Source organism: Hypomesus transpacificus, chromosome 18, assembly GCF_021917145.1.
Source record: "Hypomesus transpacificus isolate Combined female chromosome 18, fHypTra1, whole genome shotgun sequence".
NCBI lineage: Eukaryota > Metazoa > Chordata > Actinopteri > Osmeriformes > Osmeridae > Hypomesus > Hypomesus transpacificus.
The window spans coordinates 12,840,109-12,857,381 of record NC_061077.1 but is presented as its reverse complement, the minus strand read 5'-3'; the positions used below and the strand labels follow the sequence as shown (position 1 = coordinate 12,857,381).

Below are 17,273 nucleotides of genomic sequence, written 5' to 3'. Positions count from 1 at the left end.
GTCCAGGTGAAGGATAAAAAATGTGTAATCGAGACCAAAGGTCCGTAGGGTCGTTTGTTCTGCGTCCTCTCACGGTACGAGACAGAGGCCGGGCATGTTTGTTACATTTTATTTATTCTGCAAATAACATCTGTAAAAATGATACAACAGTCCTAGGTATGTTGGAAATCTTGGTAAAACAGTTTTCATATTCCTTGTACAGTCAGGATTTATTACGTTTTTAAGAAAGAAATACAGCTAGACGTCGGTGACGTACAGAAGCACTTGATGCTAAAACACAGACATGGCTGTCCTCAGGCCCCTCCCCCTTCCCACACTGTCTCCCTTTACAAAAAAAACCCTAAACGGACAACACTTACAAAGAGCTGTGCAGTTCATATTTCGTACCAAACCTCTTCGGAGCGCCGTCTTTCTCTACACGCACGACCGATCCCCTCTTGAGAATTGGCTTGGTCGATATCTGTCCAGTCAGGATTTGAATAACCCCTTCCTCTCTCCTCCCGACTCATCCGGGGTCTGAATCCCCAGCACGCGTCCCCCCCACCCCCCTCCCACACCCCCCCCTCCCCGTCCTCTTCTGTCCTTCCGAGGGCAGGCAAGCGAACAGGCACGGAAGAAGAAGTGAAAACCCACCCTCCTCAGTGAATCCTAACCATGAGTCTCTACTGTCATTGGAAGGAGAAAATGGCGGAAGGCAGGATGGAGGAGGTGGGAGGGCAGAGGAAGGGGGGGGGGAAGTGTGTGAGAGAGCCGGGGGGAAGAGGGAAGGGGGCTCAGAGAGTCTGTCCTTGCGTGTTTTGGGAGGGAGATCAGAGCCCACCTCCGGCACAGGGTGTGTGTGTGTGTGATGGGGTCAGTGGGACAGAGGAAAGCATGCTTCAGGAACGGGGAGGGGGGGGTGGATCAGGGTCCATTTCCAGTGATCCCATTACAATCACATATGCTGTCTTCCGCTTGCTCACACACACACACACACACACACACACACACACACACACACACACACACACACACACAGTCACACACTCCCTTCTGAAGACCACCGGCGTATCGCCGTCCCTCCGGGTCGTCCCTTTCTCACTCTCCTCCTCCTCTTCCACAAAGGTCCCCTTACTCGGCTCCTAAAGAAGGAAAGGAAGAATGCATCCACAGATGAGTGCGGAGGTCAAACAAGGCCCCATTCAGGCCGTCTGAACCGCAGTCGTGATATTGTGTATGTCCTTCCGGTGTAACATCCAGTAGACACCAGAGGTGTTGGCGTTAGCCCCAAATCTCGAATCTAAAACCCCGTGGCGTTCCGACTCGACCTCGCGTGTCGATTGGAATGCGTAGGACAATCGTCTATTTCTAAACACCTCTCGTTCCTACCGCCTTCGAATGCCGTAACAGAATGGGGGGAAAAGAGGGAATCTGCGCACCTTCAGCAGGTTGGACAGCCTCGACAGGCTCCTCCTTCTTCTCCTGGTCCTGTTCCGTGCTCCCGCACACAGACGGCTCCACTCTCAGCTCCTTCCCGCCCCCCTGCTCGGGTTCGGGTAGCGACGCTGACCCCCCCGTCACCACAGACGGAGCCCCCGCCGCCGCCGCCTCCGGCGTCTGTGCTTCCGTCCCCTCCCCTCCGCCCCCCTCGGCTTGGGGTGGCGGGGGGGTCTGGGCAGCGAGTGGGGGTGGGGGGGGTGGGGATGGTGGTGACAGGGCGGCCTGGGAGGAGAGGGGTGGTGGAGGAGTCTGGCTGGGAATGGTGGCGGTCGGAGGGGGGGGGGGGGGCTGTGGCGGGCTGGCACGGGGAGGGTGCCGGCGGGGCGGAGGTCTGGGTGGAGAACCAGCGTCGGACCAGTTCCTCCGTGAGGCCACTGGCCTGGGCCAGCTCCAACACCTGGAAGAGGACACAACATGCTGGATCAGCCTCTTAACACTCATCCATCATCTAGACGTAACAGTCTGTGTCCCCTTAAATTGGTTTCTAGAGATTTGTCTCAGATGGGTGTGTATTTCTCCTCAGAATTGTTCACTTTTGGGACACTCCTATCGGCATCATCATACCAGCTAAACTAAATTCAATAACCCCCCCCCCCCACGTATACAGAATGTGCCCCCCGTCTGCTGTCTGGGGTACCCAAGGCTGGTACCTGTCCTTCCTCCAGGCTGCCGTGAGCCTCCAGGTGGGCTCGGAGCATCTGGATGTCCCCCCTCTGGAGGTCTTCCTCCAGGGCCATGGTCTGGTAGGCCTCCAGCCACTTGAGCTGGCCATTCTTCTGCACGTAGCGGCAGTCCCCGAACCAGCGCACCACCTCGGGGCGGGGCAGGCCGGTGCCCGAGATCAGCTCGTCGTACTGGGTGCTGCTGGGCCACTGCGTGCGGGCGTACACCTGTTTAAGGAGGTGGAGCTGCTCGGCGGTCTTCTTGCCCCGGATTGGCGAGGGCTTGGGGGAGGAGGAGGGTTTCGGGGACTGGGAGAGGACTGGCTTGGGGGTGAGTGCTGAGGACGGGACGGGGGAGGGCGACGGGGTGGGGTTGGAGGCGGAGGGCGGTGGCATGGCGGAGCTGTCCGATTGGCCGGTTGCCTGGCCCGCCTCGTTCTCCGCCTTCCCGTTGGCCTCGGTCACTTTCAGCATCTTCAGGTTGATCTTGATGGGGTTGACTTTGAGCTCGGAGCCCGTGCCGTCCTCCTTCTGCCTTTCATCCTTCCCTTCCTCCGCGTCCTCCTCTTTCTTGACGCCGTCCCCCCTCTTTCCCTCCTCTCCCCCCGCCGCCGCCGCTTCGGCCAGGTCCTCCTCCTCTCGTTCCGCCCTCTCCAGGTCCTCCTTCTTCTTCTCCGCGGCCACTCTCTTCCTCCTCTCGGCGAACCAGCCGTGGATCTCCCGTCGGGTCATCTTGGTCTCGGCCCGTAGCCGGTCCACCTCCTCTCCGGGGGGGTCTGAGTCCTGGGAGAAGCTGGCCTCGAGCGCCTTCACCTGGAAGTGGGGAGAAGATGGGGAGATGTGATGTTAGATAAGTTCCTTTTCACTCCCCCATAAGACATTAGAGGCCGTCCTGTGTGCAGGCTTGTGTACAGAGCCAACAAACGGACCCGGTTTTTCCGATGCACTCACCTGTTGGGGGTCCCTCTCTTTGTAGCGGATGGCTGTGAAGTCTGGGGAGGGGGGTCTGGGGGGCCGGCGAGAGGGCGTGGTGGGGGATGTGGGCGTCTGCGAGGGAGGGGGGCTGAGGGGCGCCAAGCCCTGCAGGGGGGGTTTAGGCGTGTCGGTGCGGGTGGCACCGTCTGATAGGTCCATGGGGGTGGCGCCGCAGCCGGCCGTGGAGCCTGGCGTAGAGCCGGTCGCAGACTTGCCGCTCCCCTGGCCGCTCCCCTGGCCGCTGCCCTGGCCGCTGCCCTGGCCGCTGCCCTGGCCGCTGCCCTGGCCGCTGCCCTGGCCGCTGCCCTGGCCGCTGCCCTGGCCGCTGCCCTGGCCGCCCGTGCTCGACCGCGAGCCTTTGAGGTTACGGAAATGGTAGCGGCGGTCGCTGAACCACTTGCGAACCTCGCGGACGGTAAGGCCTGTCAGGGCTATGAGGCGGTCGACCTCCTCCTGGTTGGGGAACTGATTGGTCAGGAAGCTCTCTTTGAGCGCGCCCAGTTGCTCCTGAGACTTCTTGCTCTTGTAGAAGCTGGGGTCCAGGAAGGTGTTGGGAAGCGTTCTGGAGCTGGGGGTTCCGCTGGAGTTGGTTGCCGGTGCGGGGGAGGAAGACTTGGTGGCAGGGGAGGAGGAGCCCTCAGTTTTAACCGTGGCGGTGTTAGCCGTGGAGTTGGTGGTCACAGCTGTGGGTGTAGCCATGGTTGTGGTGGCACTTGTTGTGGTGGTGGTGCTGCTAAGGCTAATGCTCTTGTTGCTAGCGCTGTTAGCATCTTTGCTCTTTTGACTGTTGTTGTCTTTACTGGTGCTGTTAGCTTTCCTGTCCGGGCTGCTTATGCCAATGCTAATTCTGCTATCGCTATTACACTTCACACCACTGCTGTTTTTAGCATCAGCGTTGCTTTTAGCGGAAAAAACATGGCTAGCAGCACTCATGTTGCTCTTGCCATTTAGGTAAGCGTTGATATTAATGATTTTAGCATTGTTGATTTTACCATTGGTATTACTGTAGTTACCGTTTCCAATACTAAGGTTGATCACACTTGCGTGACTGCTCAAACTACTGCTGCTGCTATTGCTGTGAATGCTACTGCTACTGCTGATAATACTGCTTGTGCTGCTTCCGCCGTTACTGCTACCGCTGCTGCTAACGATGTGGCTTCCACTGCTGCTGCTCCCCACGGAGCCCACCACCATGCTGATCCCCTTGTCAGCCACTAGGGCGGCGGCAGGTCGGGCCTGCATCATGGGCCGGGCAGCGGCCTGCGGCTTGGGGGTCACGGCGAGGGCCATGGGAGCGCTGGTGACCTGGATGCCGTTGGCCATTATGGGCTGTGTGACGATGACGCTCCCCTGGCTGACCAGGGAGCCCTGGAGGATGTGCGGGATACCCGTGGGGCCCAGCGAGGCGGGGAGGACCGTGATGGTGTGCTGGGACTGACTGGAGTGGCTCTGGGACAGGTTGTGGCGCTGCTGCTGGGAGCTGGGGGAGGCCGTCTGGATGATGGTGTTGAACATCTTCCTGCGGGCCTCCTCGATCTCCTCGGGGGACCAGCTGATGCCCTGCTTGAGTCTCTGGGCCGTGAACCAGATCTTGATCTGCTCCTCGGGGAACTTGGTGACCACTGTCAGGTAGCAGAGCTCCGCCTTGGTGGGGTAGGGGAACTTGCTGAAGGAGGTTTTCAGGAAGGAGGAGGAGTCCATGGAGGCGCTGTAGGTAGGGATGCTGCTCAGAGGGATCATCACCTGGAGGGGAAGGAGAAGAGACGGAAGGGGAAGAGAAGCAAACACGTATGAAGACATTGGATTGGCTGAGGAGGACGTCGTTCAAACAGCCATCGGATGACACAAGGACGTTAGTGGCCAGTAGGGACAATGACCTTGGGCATGTTCTTGGAGGAGGCTGAGGTGGAGGTGGAGGAGAAGGCGGAGGACACGGTGATAGGCGCTGACTGCTGGTTGAGGCTCCGGTTCTGCACCACCGACACCACCTGTGGAAAAAGGGGGGGGGGGGCACAACAAAAGTTAGTTTCAGCTTCAAGACCCCACAGACCCAGGGCTACGATTTGAAAGAGGACGTGGACCTGTGTGATGGCGGTCTTCAGCATGGGGAGAGTTCCTGAACCGTTGACGATCTGGATGGCGGAGGGCAGCGACACCTTGGTGGCCGCGCCGTTGTGGACGATGGTGGGCACGTGGGTCACCGCCACCGCCGGCGCCTCTTTCCTGTCCCCGTCCCGGCCTTGGAAGGACTCGATTTCGTCGGCGCTCGACGAGTGGGACACCACGATCCTCTTGGGTTCAGACTTCCCCTTGAGCATCCTCATGATGGGGGTTTTGGTGATGGAGATCTCGCCCTCCGTCCCCGCCAGCAGGCTCTGCTCCACCACCACCCTCCGCTCCCGCCTCCTCAGCTGCAGCATGGTGCTCAGCGTGCTGGGGTGGGAGCGTGCGTTGTGCAGGGCCAGGCCCTCGAACTTAGCCGCCGACACGCCGCAGTCCAGGCAGTGGAAGCTGGGGTCGGCGCGGAAGTCCGGGTGTCCGCTGTACACGTGGTCCAGGAACAGGTTCAGGTCGTGGGTCTCGAAGTTGCACGGCCTGCAGGTGTAGGTGCCGCCGCCGTCTTTCAGCGCGTCGCCCCCTTCTGGCCGGTAGGACAGACCCTGATCGACCAGGGGGCTCCCCCTGCCGCCCCGGGAGAGGAAGCCCTGCTCCCTGGCCAGGCGGGCCAGCGATGGGGCCTCCTGCTCCAGCTCCTCTCGCAGGTGCATGGTCTTGCTGGGAATCATACAGGGGATGGTGGACTTCCGCTTGCTGGCCATGGCTGAGACCAGTCGGTGGGGTCGGTTGACTGTGGTCGAGTGTTACTGGCGTCAGAGAGTTCAGAGTGGAGTGGTTGCTCCTTCTTATGGACCAGCCATGGGGAGGGGGTGGCGGGGACAGAACATGACCAACGGCCTGTTCCTGGGTTTGTGTGTGTGACCTCCAGGTGTGTGTGTGTGTGTTCTGCAGCGAGGGAACGAGCCAGAGAGGAACCTGCGAATGAAAGAAAACACGTTTTACACCGACAGTCACAAACAAATACAGACCTATTGTATTTTACCACCGACAAGACAAAAAAGAAAGTGGAAACGGACAAAGAAAAACTCCTTTAGCCAGCACAAAATATCCAAACCTCCAAGTACTTGCGATGCTCCGCATGAAAACCTCTGAGCTAGATGAAAATGAAATGGAAAAGTGCTCGGTTTTCTCCCCAAAATACCCCAGATTTTGGCGGTGAAACCCTAAACGCCGGGGTGGAGCGCCGTTGTAATCGGCAACATCAGACTGGACAGGCTTGCATCGATCCTTGAGCGCTCCTTCTTGTTTTCTTGTTCTTGCCGGGAGTCCCCAACGCCTGTCTGTCCCAGCGCAGGGCTATCTGTTTTATGAGGATCCGACCCTAGTCTTTCCCCCTCTAACCTCCTCACAGAGGCTTTCGGGAACGCTCCTGCCCCCCCCATCCACCCACCCTCACTCCTACCCTTCCCTTCCCTCCCTCCTTTTTTCCCCTCCCCCACGACAGTTCGTCTGGCCTTCCCTCTCTTCCCCTCGTTCAAACACACCCACGGTAGGAGCTCTCCCCGTTCAGTTTTACAATGCTCACGGTAGCGCTGGCTTAAAGGCTTCACACGGTGGGCCGGAGAGACAGTCACCAAACACCACAGTCCCCACTGTTTTAGTGCCTGCCCTGGGAAGCAAGTCCTACAGGAAGGGTGGGATTGACACGAACCGCACACCAGCACGAAAACACGGACGCACTGGCACGCGCGCACTCTCTTTTTTCCCTCCCTGTTCCAGTGCTCTCCAAACTTCTCCCCATGCTCTGTGAATCCCTTCCCCCACACAAAATGGCGTCGCTTCCTGTGATGTGTGCAAGCAGCCTCCCTCCCTCCTTCTCCCCCTGGGTTGGAGGCAGTGGTGCAGTACTGGAGGACAGCTCTAGGGCAATTACTCGAAAACAACTTGACACCACACACACCGGCGCGCACACACACACGACCACAACCGTAGCCAGTCTCACACAAGCAGGGATTCCAAGCTCACAAACACGCGTGTGTGTGGCCACAATGGAGGCCCATATCAGTATACTCCTTGCATAAGGATATCCCCCCCCGTGCCAAACTCAACCCCCCAGCGCACGCGTTGGTAGTCTATAACAGCCACCCGCTCCAGACCAGTCCTAACTCTATTACGGGCCAAAGTACCCGACTCTAAATTGAAAGGATACACTCGTGTGTCCAAACCTTGGAACAATGTAATTCTCCATGTGTCCATTCAGTTGTGTATTGCAGGTCACCGCCACCTTCCCCTAATCCTAGTCTAACCCATCCACCCATAGGTTCAGTGTCCCAGACATGGAATAAGACTAGCCCTAGACTAAAAACCGTCTGCAATTGAGATCTTCAGTGAAATTGTCTATTAGTTTAGGACTAGGTTCAACCTACTGATGGACTCCCCTGGACACACACCAACGTAGGCTATGTTCCTGTGAAAGGTCAAGGTGCATTTAATCAGAGCTCGGTTAAATCTCCAGGGGGCTGGTGTACTGCAGTCAGATGTGGGGGGGGGGGGCAATCCTGCAAAGCGTATGCGGATAGGCTACAGACAGACTAGTGATACAAACCAAGCATTTCAACCAATAATATCGCATCGGACCATTAGTAACAAGGCAACAACATTTGAAACGCAGATGGGTCGGCAAGAAAGTCAAATCCAGAACATTCTTCGAAGGGTTCTGTTCTCATTGTATGGTGCCGAGCACTTCTCTGATGTTCGGCGCTCGATGGGTTAACAGGCGAAATGGGAGTTTGCCACTGCAGAGGGAACGCTATGCCCCCGTACCCCCCTCGTCCCCCCGTCCCCCCCACCCCGAGAAACTGTCCTTGGTTTGGGCTTTTCTGCACCCCTCCTACCCCCCTAGGTCCCCCCCACCATTCAGTTCTGCATCAGGGGGCACAGTTCTGCCAAGGCTGGCAGGTCACGTGACCAACACAAAGGCTTATGGGTGGGCAGTCTCAGCCATCCATCACGTGGGCCAGCGAGGTGGGGAGAGAGGGAGAGAAGGGAGGACGAGAGAAGAGGTTGGTGGGGGATGGGCAGGATGGCTGGGGTGAGAGTAGAAAGGAGGGAGCGAGAGAGGGAGGGGAGTGTTAACTGTCTCGGAGGAAGCAGTGAGGTGTTTCAGGGGAGGAATTCTGCCCCGATACCCCCACAGCCACCCCCCCCCCTCCTCAAAACCTCAACACACCGCCCTACCAACCCCCGCTCCTGCTACCCCCCTCCCTCCGCACTACAATCACACACAGTCGTTCACTGCCCACCCCCCCAACCCCAACCCCAACCCTCCCCACCCCCCTTCCTCTTCGCTGCACTGCGAAGCCTGGAATGTTCCGCCGCAAGCTCTTCAGCCATGGACACAACCTGAGAGCTCGGCTGCCGTGTGGGAGTTTGTTTCTGCTTTGCGTTTCAGGACGTGGTGTGTTCCCGTGCTCGCTCCCCCGCCTCACCCATCAGCTAGTCAAACAGTCAATCTGAGCACGGCGTCGCCACAACGTGTGAAACTCCCATTATCAGACAAATTGACCACTAACGGGGGATGGGGAGATGTCAGGAGTCAAAAGCCAAAATTGGGACTCATCGTAAGGCTTACAGACACTGGTTGGTTCTGGTACGGTACCGGTCAGAAAAGAACCTCACAAGAATCACTTGGCTTTCGCACAAGGAAAAGAGCTGCCCGATGCATTCATCAGGGAAAACAGTGTACGAAGCACCCCTTTCTCCACGGAGAATCACCGGCCTCGAGACAGGTCCTGTTGACTCGCGAAGCACTGGCAAAGAAATTCAAATATAGGTCAGTAATGTTTTCCCTGAACACAGACACAGAGCGTGACCGCGCGTCCGATGTGTCAGCGTTTGCGCGCGTGGGTGAGTGCGTGAGGACCGAGTGTGCGTGGTGCTGGTGGTGCGTGTGTGTGTGTGTGGGGGGGGGGGGGTTGAGGAGTGGCTGCGTGCCTGCATGCCTGGGAGTGGGGCTTGTTTACAGAGGCAGCGAGGCAGCCATTTTCTTGTGCGCGCCACAGACAACACAGAGAACTCTGTTTTCGTCCCGTCTCGGGGATCGTGGATATAATCGGCGTGGAGCGTGGCGTCGCCGCGCCGCGACCCTCTACCCCCCGCAACCCGGCCTCGTCTCTGGGCTCTGTCCCCGCAGCGGAGGCCAATAATAGCCCCCCTCGCACTGGCGAGAACCGTGGTCGGGAATAGTTGGCGTGCCTCGCTGTGTGTACTCTCCCCGGACCACCCGTCTCCTCCATGGTGGTGGAAGCAGTGCAGCCACGGGCTCTCAGGCTGAGTCCTGGCCCCTTCTCCGTCCCCTCGGCTCCGTCAACGTGTGCGTACGCTTACCGTTTGAATGTGCGAGGGAAATGCCTCCGCTCATATTTGCCTCTCGCCTTTTCAACCCCCCCCCCATCCCTTCTCTCTTCACCTCTCTTTCTCCCTCTCCCTGCCCCCCCTTCCCTCCCACTCTGAACAAGTTGGGCCCAGGGAGACAGGTCGGCAGCGCCACTGGTGTGTTACTGTCCCCATGGCAACCAATCTCCACCCCCCCCCCCCCCCCTCCTCCTCCTCCAACCTCCACCCCCCACCCACCAGTTCATTTCTCGAAAACACACACGCACACACACACACACCTCGTATGCCATCCAGTCCCTGGCTGTAGCGGCGGGCTTGTTTTTTCCACATAGTCCTGTGAGTGCTGATTGGAGAGTCCCTGCCCTGCTCCTATTTCAGAGCCTCGCTCACGCGGTGTTCATGTTCTCTCCCCCCCCCCCCCCGCCCACAACCCCCACCGCCCACAACCCCCCCCCCCCCCCCCCAGCTAGGTGTGGTCGCCCTCGCCAGGGCACGCTACCGACCACGTCAATGGCGGCTCCTTCCTGTTCGCAGGCTCAGTCACCGTTCAACCCCGTCTCCCTGCTGTATGACTCGCTAGGATAGGTATGGACCCATGCTATGGCTGCCGTGCTTCGACAGGGTGGGTCACCGCATACTGGGTTAGGGGGAGAGGACACAGGCACAGGGCTTACGCCGGGCCAGGCTGGTTGTACATCATGGCGACGAGCTTGTAACCGCCTCGGGTCGCGTGTGCTTCGCCAACGCAGAGCGCACCCTTCCGCTTCCCACCGCGAAGGCCGTACTTTGCTGTCCACGTTTTCTTTCGTGTTCCTTTTTGACTGTCCTAGCCTGCGTACACGTTGGCGTGGATTTCCTTCGTTTTGGCTTCAATATTCTTCCCTCCCCCCCACACACACAAACTTGGCAACCTAAAGAAAACCTCAGCGACAGTGTTTAAAAAAAAAAAAAAAAGATATTTCATCTGCTGTTGATTCCCACTTGGGCTGCGTTCAGGTCAGGGAGCCACTGGCTGCCCGGGGTTGCGAAAGGCTGCGTTGCTGTGGGCCACTGGCAGTGCAGGCGTTAAAGCTGGATTGTTGAAGAGGGGAGGGAGAGAAAAATGGCGTAGCACCACGAGCTGTGCAGTCCAACCTAAGATGGCTGACATCACAAGCTGTTAACCAGCCAGGCAAGACAGGCAATGTAGCACGGCCGGCAAACGCTGACCTGATCCTGCCAGCTCTGAGCACAGCAAGGCAGGGCTCTCTCCTTCACTCAGAAAGGGGGGGTTCCTGGCTGATTTAGCTGCTGTAAAGGGGCTATTTTCCTCAAAGAGTTTGGACTTCAGGTAAGCGCCAGAATGCTGGGCCAAGGGGCTCTTAAAGCAAGTCTGACCCCAAACACAGTACAGGGGCCTGACCTGAGAAAGGTATGCACTAATAATTGATTGCCAGGGTAAGACTCTCCCATCAGTGACATCACTGGGTTTCAAGACCATTTTGAAATCTTGAGAGAAAAATCCATACACATTTCTTTTCATGTATTCATTCTTCTCGCAAAATAGAATATGCCTGGTGCTGAGGGGCCTGGCACAGTCGGACACAGAGAGGAGTTTGAGAAGAGGACGTTGAACTGAGAGTGTGTGAGGTGATGTGGTCGTCGAGAGTGTAGATAAACGCAATGACCTCAGACCATAACCTCACTTCAACACAACACTGACTGAGGGAATAAACACTGCCCTTATCGAGTCAAGTGACATGACAGACTACATAGACTACCAGTCTAGCCCAAGACCCCAGACCTAAGGATAATCCTTCACTCCACACACCCACCCATATTGCTGTTAGCCTGGTCTAGCTTTTTTTATCACCAACAATGGTATGGCAATTGGCTTATGTCAGGACTAATAACTGTGACATGAGTGATGAATAGATAGCTGGATTAAAGTTGAATGTCTGTGGTTGGCAATCACATGGGCATCAGACATAAATTAGCTATCTGGGAAAGCTTTACACTAATCTCTCGAATCACACAGAGCATGGACACTGTTGACAATACACGAGGTAGTGAACTCCGACACAACGTATTCCTGCATTCATTCTAAGCGCAGAAAACTATCAGATTAAGACATTGTTGCAGGTCAACATTCTAAATATGTACTTGATCTAAACGTGAAGTTAGAGCCAATGAATATATCCCTATATTTACATATGTAAAGCTACACTTGGCACAATGCGTGATCCTTTCCACAAAATCGTTGAAAAACTGGGAAACTAAATAAGGCAACCGATACTATTTCAGCGAATCCAAATTCAATAGAGACTACTCCAACAAACTCACAAAATAAATTGGAAGTCATTTAAGGTAGACTCCCTAATGAACCCAACGTAGAAAGAAAAAAAATCTCGAAATGATTGAAACAATGTGGCGCGTGTTGTTCTTCCGCTCAAGTTTCAATTGCTGACGGAGGGAGCGATAAGTTAATAGGCTGGCTACATATATCTATGTAATAATGTAACCAATTCAGAACGGGGGAAAAGACAAGCCCCCCAAAACTACTCGCCCCCACTTACTGTCGCCATTTTAAGCTAGCGACATGCAGCTGGCTTGAAGACTGCCGCAAAGGTAGCGATTGCCCACGCAACTTTCCAAAAGGTAGAAATCGTTTTAAATGATATATCTATAAAGAGCACTCACCTTGCCTGGTCCAAGGGAAATAGTTTAGACTCTAAAGAAAGTTAACAATGAACCGGACTATTTATAAAGTAAATACATAACGTTAGCTTGGGGCTTTATTGATGCCAACTTTGATAGGGGTGGTAGGCTACCCCTCTCTCTTCATCCACTGGTGATAAACGTTACACTAGCCACTTCGGCTGATGGCACAATGGCCCTCTTGGTCTTGTTTATTTCCAATGGCTCTCAGCTCAGGGAGAGTGAGAGGAAAATACGACGTACGTACCCAGGGCAGAGACAGACACGTGATGCAAAACGTCACAGCCGACCGAGAACTCTGGTCGACGTGAGCTCCCAGATCACAGAAGACAGAAGTCCCTAGAAAAGTAGAAGTATTCACATTACTTAGGAACAATGTGCAAAAAAAAAATCCAGTAACACTGCAATGGATAAATCTGCTTTCAAGCATGTCGTAATTATTGTCTCATTTACAGGTTCAATTGTTCAGGATCTCAACCACAAAGACCACATTCACAACCAAGCCCCCCCCCCCGCCCCCCCAAACAAACACATGTACACACACAATCTTTCCAACACAAACACACACAAACATACACACTTTCAGATGAACTTGAATTGTTAAAAGTACTGGATGCCAACCTTAAATTATAGAACCTTGTTGCTGGCATCCTATCTCACTATTGACTCTAGATGATCTCTTACAGTAAATAACTGTAGTCACTAATCACTGTAATCACTAATCACTGTAATCACTGCAGTGTGTGTGTGTGTGTGTGTGTGTGTTGTAGATCTAGTTATCCAGAGTTTCTAGGAAATACTGATAACACTGTGTTAGACTATGTTGTGAATATACAAACTTGCTATCTTTTACTTATATGCACACAACACACTCTGAACATGTCTGTGTTAAGAGTCAGACTATTTGTTTCCTCTTTCACACACTTCAGCTTGTCTTCTGTTTTGTAAACTTTTCTAAATGTTCTTTTTCACATGTTTGTCATTGTCTGACTTATTAAAAGTGTGTGCTTGCAAACTAGTGTTTGCTCCTGTGTATCTTTGTGTTTTTCTGACAAAGCTATTTGAACTAACATGTCAATGTCCGTTTACATGTATTAAATCTAGCTGACGGTTTTATCCAAAGTGGCATACACATTTGTTCTGATAAAAATAGACAATGCAGATCCTTTAACAATTACATAGGTCTTTATGAATGAAAGCCAGCGTCGTAAGAGCATCCTAACTCTAGATGGCAGTGTCCGTTAACGTGTTGCTCTAGAACCGTCCAGCGTGTGAACGTCGCATTCTGCTATTGGCTGTTCACAGCAGGTTCGAGCTGGGTCAACGTGGTATTGCGCATACTCAATGAACACATTCTCCTTGACTGCAATCTGTCAGATCAGCAACGCGTTTATTTCTGTAGCGAACTGGCTAACACCTTGTAAAATTTCATCAAATAGTCTACAGCGGGGTTGTTTAATACAATCAGAATAAGTTATATCAAGTTAAGTATCACTTAACGTGTCTTGTATCCGGTAAACGCAAAGAATGACGAACAGTTCAAAGCGGAAAGAAGAAGTTCATCTCGTCAATGGGGGTGTAAAGCAGTCCACATGGAGCAAAGCCTTCAACGGTAGCGCTGTTTGGGAAGAAAAGGTTGGCAGTGCCCCCTCAACAAATACATAATGTGATTTTGAAGTGTGTTTGTAGAATAACTAGAAACGTAACTGTCATCCAATTGTTGATGCCTCTCGCTTGAGTGAATGCTAGCATGCCAAGCTAACCAGTTAGCCTCCTAGCTTGTTATGATGATGCGTCGTAATTTGCAGGATTTTGTAGTCAGGAAAGTCTGAAACTTGCGTTGGCAGGTTAATCAGATTTGTGTTTCTATACCCAGGCATACAGGTCAGTTCCACAAAACGCCTGTCGATAAATAACTACAAATGCGTGTACTGTACTGTGCTTGTCGTGGGCAATCAAGATTACCTTCACTCACACTTGCTAGTTGCTAATCCTTTCATTATCACATTTCTGTGAGGGGATGTTCATCCAGACGTTATTTGGGTCGAATTTGACTTAAAAATCCTTCAGCCATTTCCAATCACAAGGGTTCTTGGTTCATGACGTTTTCTTCAAAACGTACACCAACTTATATACACATATTTTACACGTTATTATGTATATTTCTTTTTTTGATTAGAAATGTGTTGATGCACACCGGTCTGCAAGCTACTCGTGTTAATGTGAATTCTTGTTTTCAACAGGACGAGTTTTTAGATGTGATCTACTGGATTCGGCAAATAATTGCTATCATCCTTGGTGTGATATGGGGTGTTGCACCACTAAAAGGCTTCCTAGGAATAGCCATGTAAGTGTAATTACAGTTATGACCTTGAATTTAAAGCTGCAAAAGGTAACATTCTAAAATATATTCAAACATGAGAAACAGCGCCCCCCAGTTCTTGACTCGAGCTGTCCTGCACACATTTGGTTGACAGTGGTTTCACAAAATAATCCAAAGAAGGAAGATACATTGTCTAAGTAGCTGCAACCTCCCAAAATTATAATTTGACATTCCACTTGCACTAACCTGTCTATGTTGCTAAACAACTCATTTGCATACACAGTATGTTTATAGGGGGCACAATTATTGATAACAACCTACCTATTGTACCTTTAAATTACCTTTCCTACAATCCACATTTCAACAACAACAAAAAAATCTTTACCCACCACTAGTTTCCTACCCTATGTGCACCACAATCCAGTCATTTATTTGTTTCCCCAACTAGATTCTGCATCATCAATGCTGGCGTCCTGTATGTATACTTCAGCAGCTTTCAGCAGGTGGATGAAGAGGAGTATGGCGGAACATGGGAGCTCACCAAAGAGGGGTTCATGACCTCATTTGCTCTGTTTCTGGTAAGCATCAAGGACCAGGTCTACTGTCAGGTCTGGGCTTCTGTAGCTTCTCTGTGATCTTTGTGAGACAGTTCCTGCCTTGTAGGGTGACAGAAAAAATCTGTCACCCGTTGCTGGTTGCTACCTCTTTAACCTTAGCAGGCCACCACACGTTTACATTAAGTTCCTAAGTACATTTGCACATTGCACAAAAACTTGCTGTTGTTGTGGAACTTTTTTGGAAGTCGAATGTATTTTAAGATTGAATTTGGTTTCACACTAAAAGTAACTTCAGCTATCAGTATTTGTAGTTGCCCATATATTTACAACCATGTGTTCAATGCTGCATTACACTGATATACTGATTCTTAACAAGTCTCGTCTCTGAATTAACTTCAATAGCCTATGTGGTATTGAATGTTTCAAATTTCAGCTAATTTTCAAATTTTACAGTTTAATAGTTTTATTATACAAGTATTCTGAATTGATTGTCACCTTAAATCAGTAGATTAATTAAAGGCCGGATAGGTAATTTGTCATTGCTGAAATGAACTTCACATCTTGATAGCAATCATTAAATCAAATGCTCTGACAGTATATTTAAATAAATGTTACGTGTGGGCATTGCAGGACTGTAATAAACACGACCAATCATTACGTTCTGATCAAATGCAATGATTGGACTGGCTACTTGTCTGTACACCAACCTACGTCCCAGCAGTAGTCATGTGTTTTGGGGGAGTGGCTTTGAAGGGAGGAGGTGGGATATTTTGGGTGGGATACTTTCACACTCAAGCCAAAATTGCTAGTTTTACAACATGCATACCCTGCCATTAATACGTGATTATTTTGCCCATTAGCACTTCCAATAGTGAATATTTGTTTGCTATTATTAGTTTATCAGATGGCATGGGTGATGTGACTGTTTTCTGTCCATTTACGGTTTTTATGTTTGTTCCCTTGATCAGGTGGTCTGGATAATATTTTACACAGCATTACATTACGATTGAGGAGTGAAGAGGAAACCATTGGATTAAGGACATTTCTGTTGACGTAAAACATCAAGACATGATGAGCATAGAACCTCATGGCGTCTGGTGGTTCTCCACCCCTTCACAGGACTCCTCCGTACGCAGTGCATTTTGGGAACTGTAGTTTGAATTCAATCACCCTGTAAGATGTTTCTAATGACCCATTTAAAACAAACCCAATGATTGGATTCTAGCCCTTCTTTTGGAATGCTCAAATACTTAAAAGAAACCCATCCATATCATCTTTCCACTCTGGAACCGATCAGTGTTGACTTTCTAGTAGGACTAGATTTAGGGTTAGTGGTTTAGGTCTGGCCAGTGTCATTCATCTAATCACAGATCAGTCTCACCTGGCTGCCAGGGCTTTTGTATTTGTGCAAACAAAAATGTTAAAATTAAAAGAAAACATTTTTAGACTGTCGATGCAACCTTTATAAATACTCACCCATCCATCCCTCTTTCCTTTCTTCTCCTCTCCCCTGAGTAGACCACAGCCAGGTCATCAGTACCATCAGGGTACTGAGTTCATCTCTCTGGTTAGTACCCACTACAACTACCCAAACTAGGCTGTGGTGGCTAAGGCTAGCTTTTCTTTTAGGCTTGTCCAAATCGCCAGGTGACTGAAATCAGATGAGAAAGTAAACATAACTGAAGCTGAAAGAACTGTTCTGTGCACTGCCATGACTGTTTGTAGTTTTTCTTTGTCATTTATCAGTTGTTTGTAACAGGTAAATGTAGTTTTAAATGTGTTTTTTTTTTTCCTTTACTTAGCATCCAGATCAAATAGTCTTACCTAATGTTTGGATATTAATTTAAACCTGTATGTAAATTATGTATAATGTCATCAAATCTACACTGTATTCAACTGATTTATTTGTACTTTGTGTTATATCTTGTTTGATGTAACATGTGTCTCAGTATTTTATAGTGAATTAAATTAAAGTCTGTTCTTGCAAGATGGCTGTAATGACACTATTGTACCAGGTACACAAATGGCTTTTGAGAGGATTGTATTTTCTGATTGAGATCTTTTGGGATTCACATTAAACATGGGCTTTGTTCAGCCTCCATTTTCAATGCTATGTTGTGTTTAATG

General features: G+C 51.5%; 2 protein-coding genes across 3 annotated transcripts; one reads left to right on the top strand and one right to left on the bottom strand.

Annotated features, from left to right (window-relative positions):
• Positions 1-102: 102 nt before the first annotated feature.
• zhx3b (zinc fingers and homeoboxes 3b) lies at positions 103-12,615 on the bottom strand. 2 transcript variants are annotated; one of them, XM_047040355.1, is made up of 7 exons: positions 12,249-12,615; positions 5,198-6,149; positions 4,994-5,104; positions 3,093-4,859; positions 2,130-2,954; positions 1,419-1,876; positions 103-1,121 (listed from the first exon to the last, which is right to left on the bottom strand). In XM_047040355.1, exons 2-6 carry the CDS (start codon positions 5,933-5,935, stop codon positions 1,421-1,423), a joined length of 3,897 nt encoding a protein of 1,298 aa, XP_046896311.1. In that variant the 5' UTR covers positions 5,936-6,149; positions 12,249-12,615; the 3' UTR covers positions 103-1,121; positions 1,419-1,420. The 2 variants fall into 2 exon arrangements, with proteins under 2 accessions (XP_046896311.1, XP_046896312.1); XM_047040356.1 differs by lacking the exon at positions 12,249-12,615 and adding an exon at positions 6,289-6,609.
• A 991-nt stretch (positions 12,616-13,606) lies between these two features.
• Positions 13,607-17,254, top strand: rab5if (RAB5 interacting factor). Its single transcript, XM_047040904.1, has 4 exons — positions 13,607-13,901; positions 14,510-14,613; positions 15,038-15,167; positions 16,115-17,254. The coding sequence occupies exons 1-4, from the start codon at positions 13,794-13,796 to the stop codon at positions 16,154-16,156; spliced, it is 384 nt and encodes a 127-aa protein (XP_046896860.1). The 5' UTR covers positions 13,607-13,793; the 3' UTR covers positions 16,157-17,254.
• Positions 17,255-17,273: the final 19 nt, after the last annotated feature.

What these genes read in the sequence shown, in the direction of transcription:
- zhx3b (XM_047040355.1), bottom strand. Translation starts at nt 5,935, where the DNA reads ATGGCCAGCAAGCGGAAGTCCACCATCCCCTGTATGATTCCCAGCAAG. An exon ending in TGAAGACCGCCATCACACAG is followed by an intron (nt 5,105 to 5,197) that starts GTCCACGTCCTC and finishes CTTTTTCCACAG; the next exon opens with GTGGTGTCGGTGGTGCAGAA. An exon ending in GCAGCCTGGAGGAAGGACAG is followed by an intron (nt 1,877 to 2,129) that starts GTACCAGCCTTG and finishes GTCCTCTTCCAG; the next exon opens with GTGTTGGAGCTGGCCCAGGC.
- rab5if (XM_047040904.1), top strand. Translation starts at nt 13,794, where the DNA reads ATGACGAACAGTTCAAAGCGGAAAGAAGAAGTTCATCTCGTCAATGGG. An exon ending in GGCTTCCTAGGAATAGCCAT is followed by an intron (nt 14,614 to 15,037) that starts GTAAGTGTAATT and finishes TTCCCCAACTAG; the next exon opens with ATTCTGCATCATCAATGCTG. An exon ending in CCTCATTTGCTCTGTTTCTG is followed by an intron (nt 15,168 to 16,114) that starts GTAAGCATCAAG and finishes TCCCTTGATCAG; the next exon opens with GTGGTCTGGATAATATTTTA.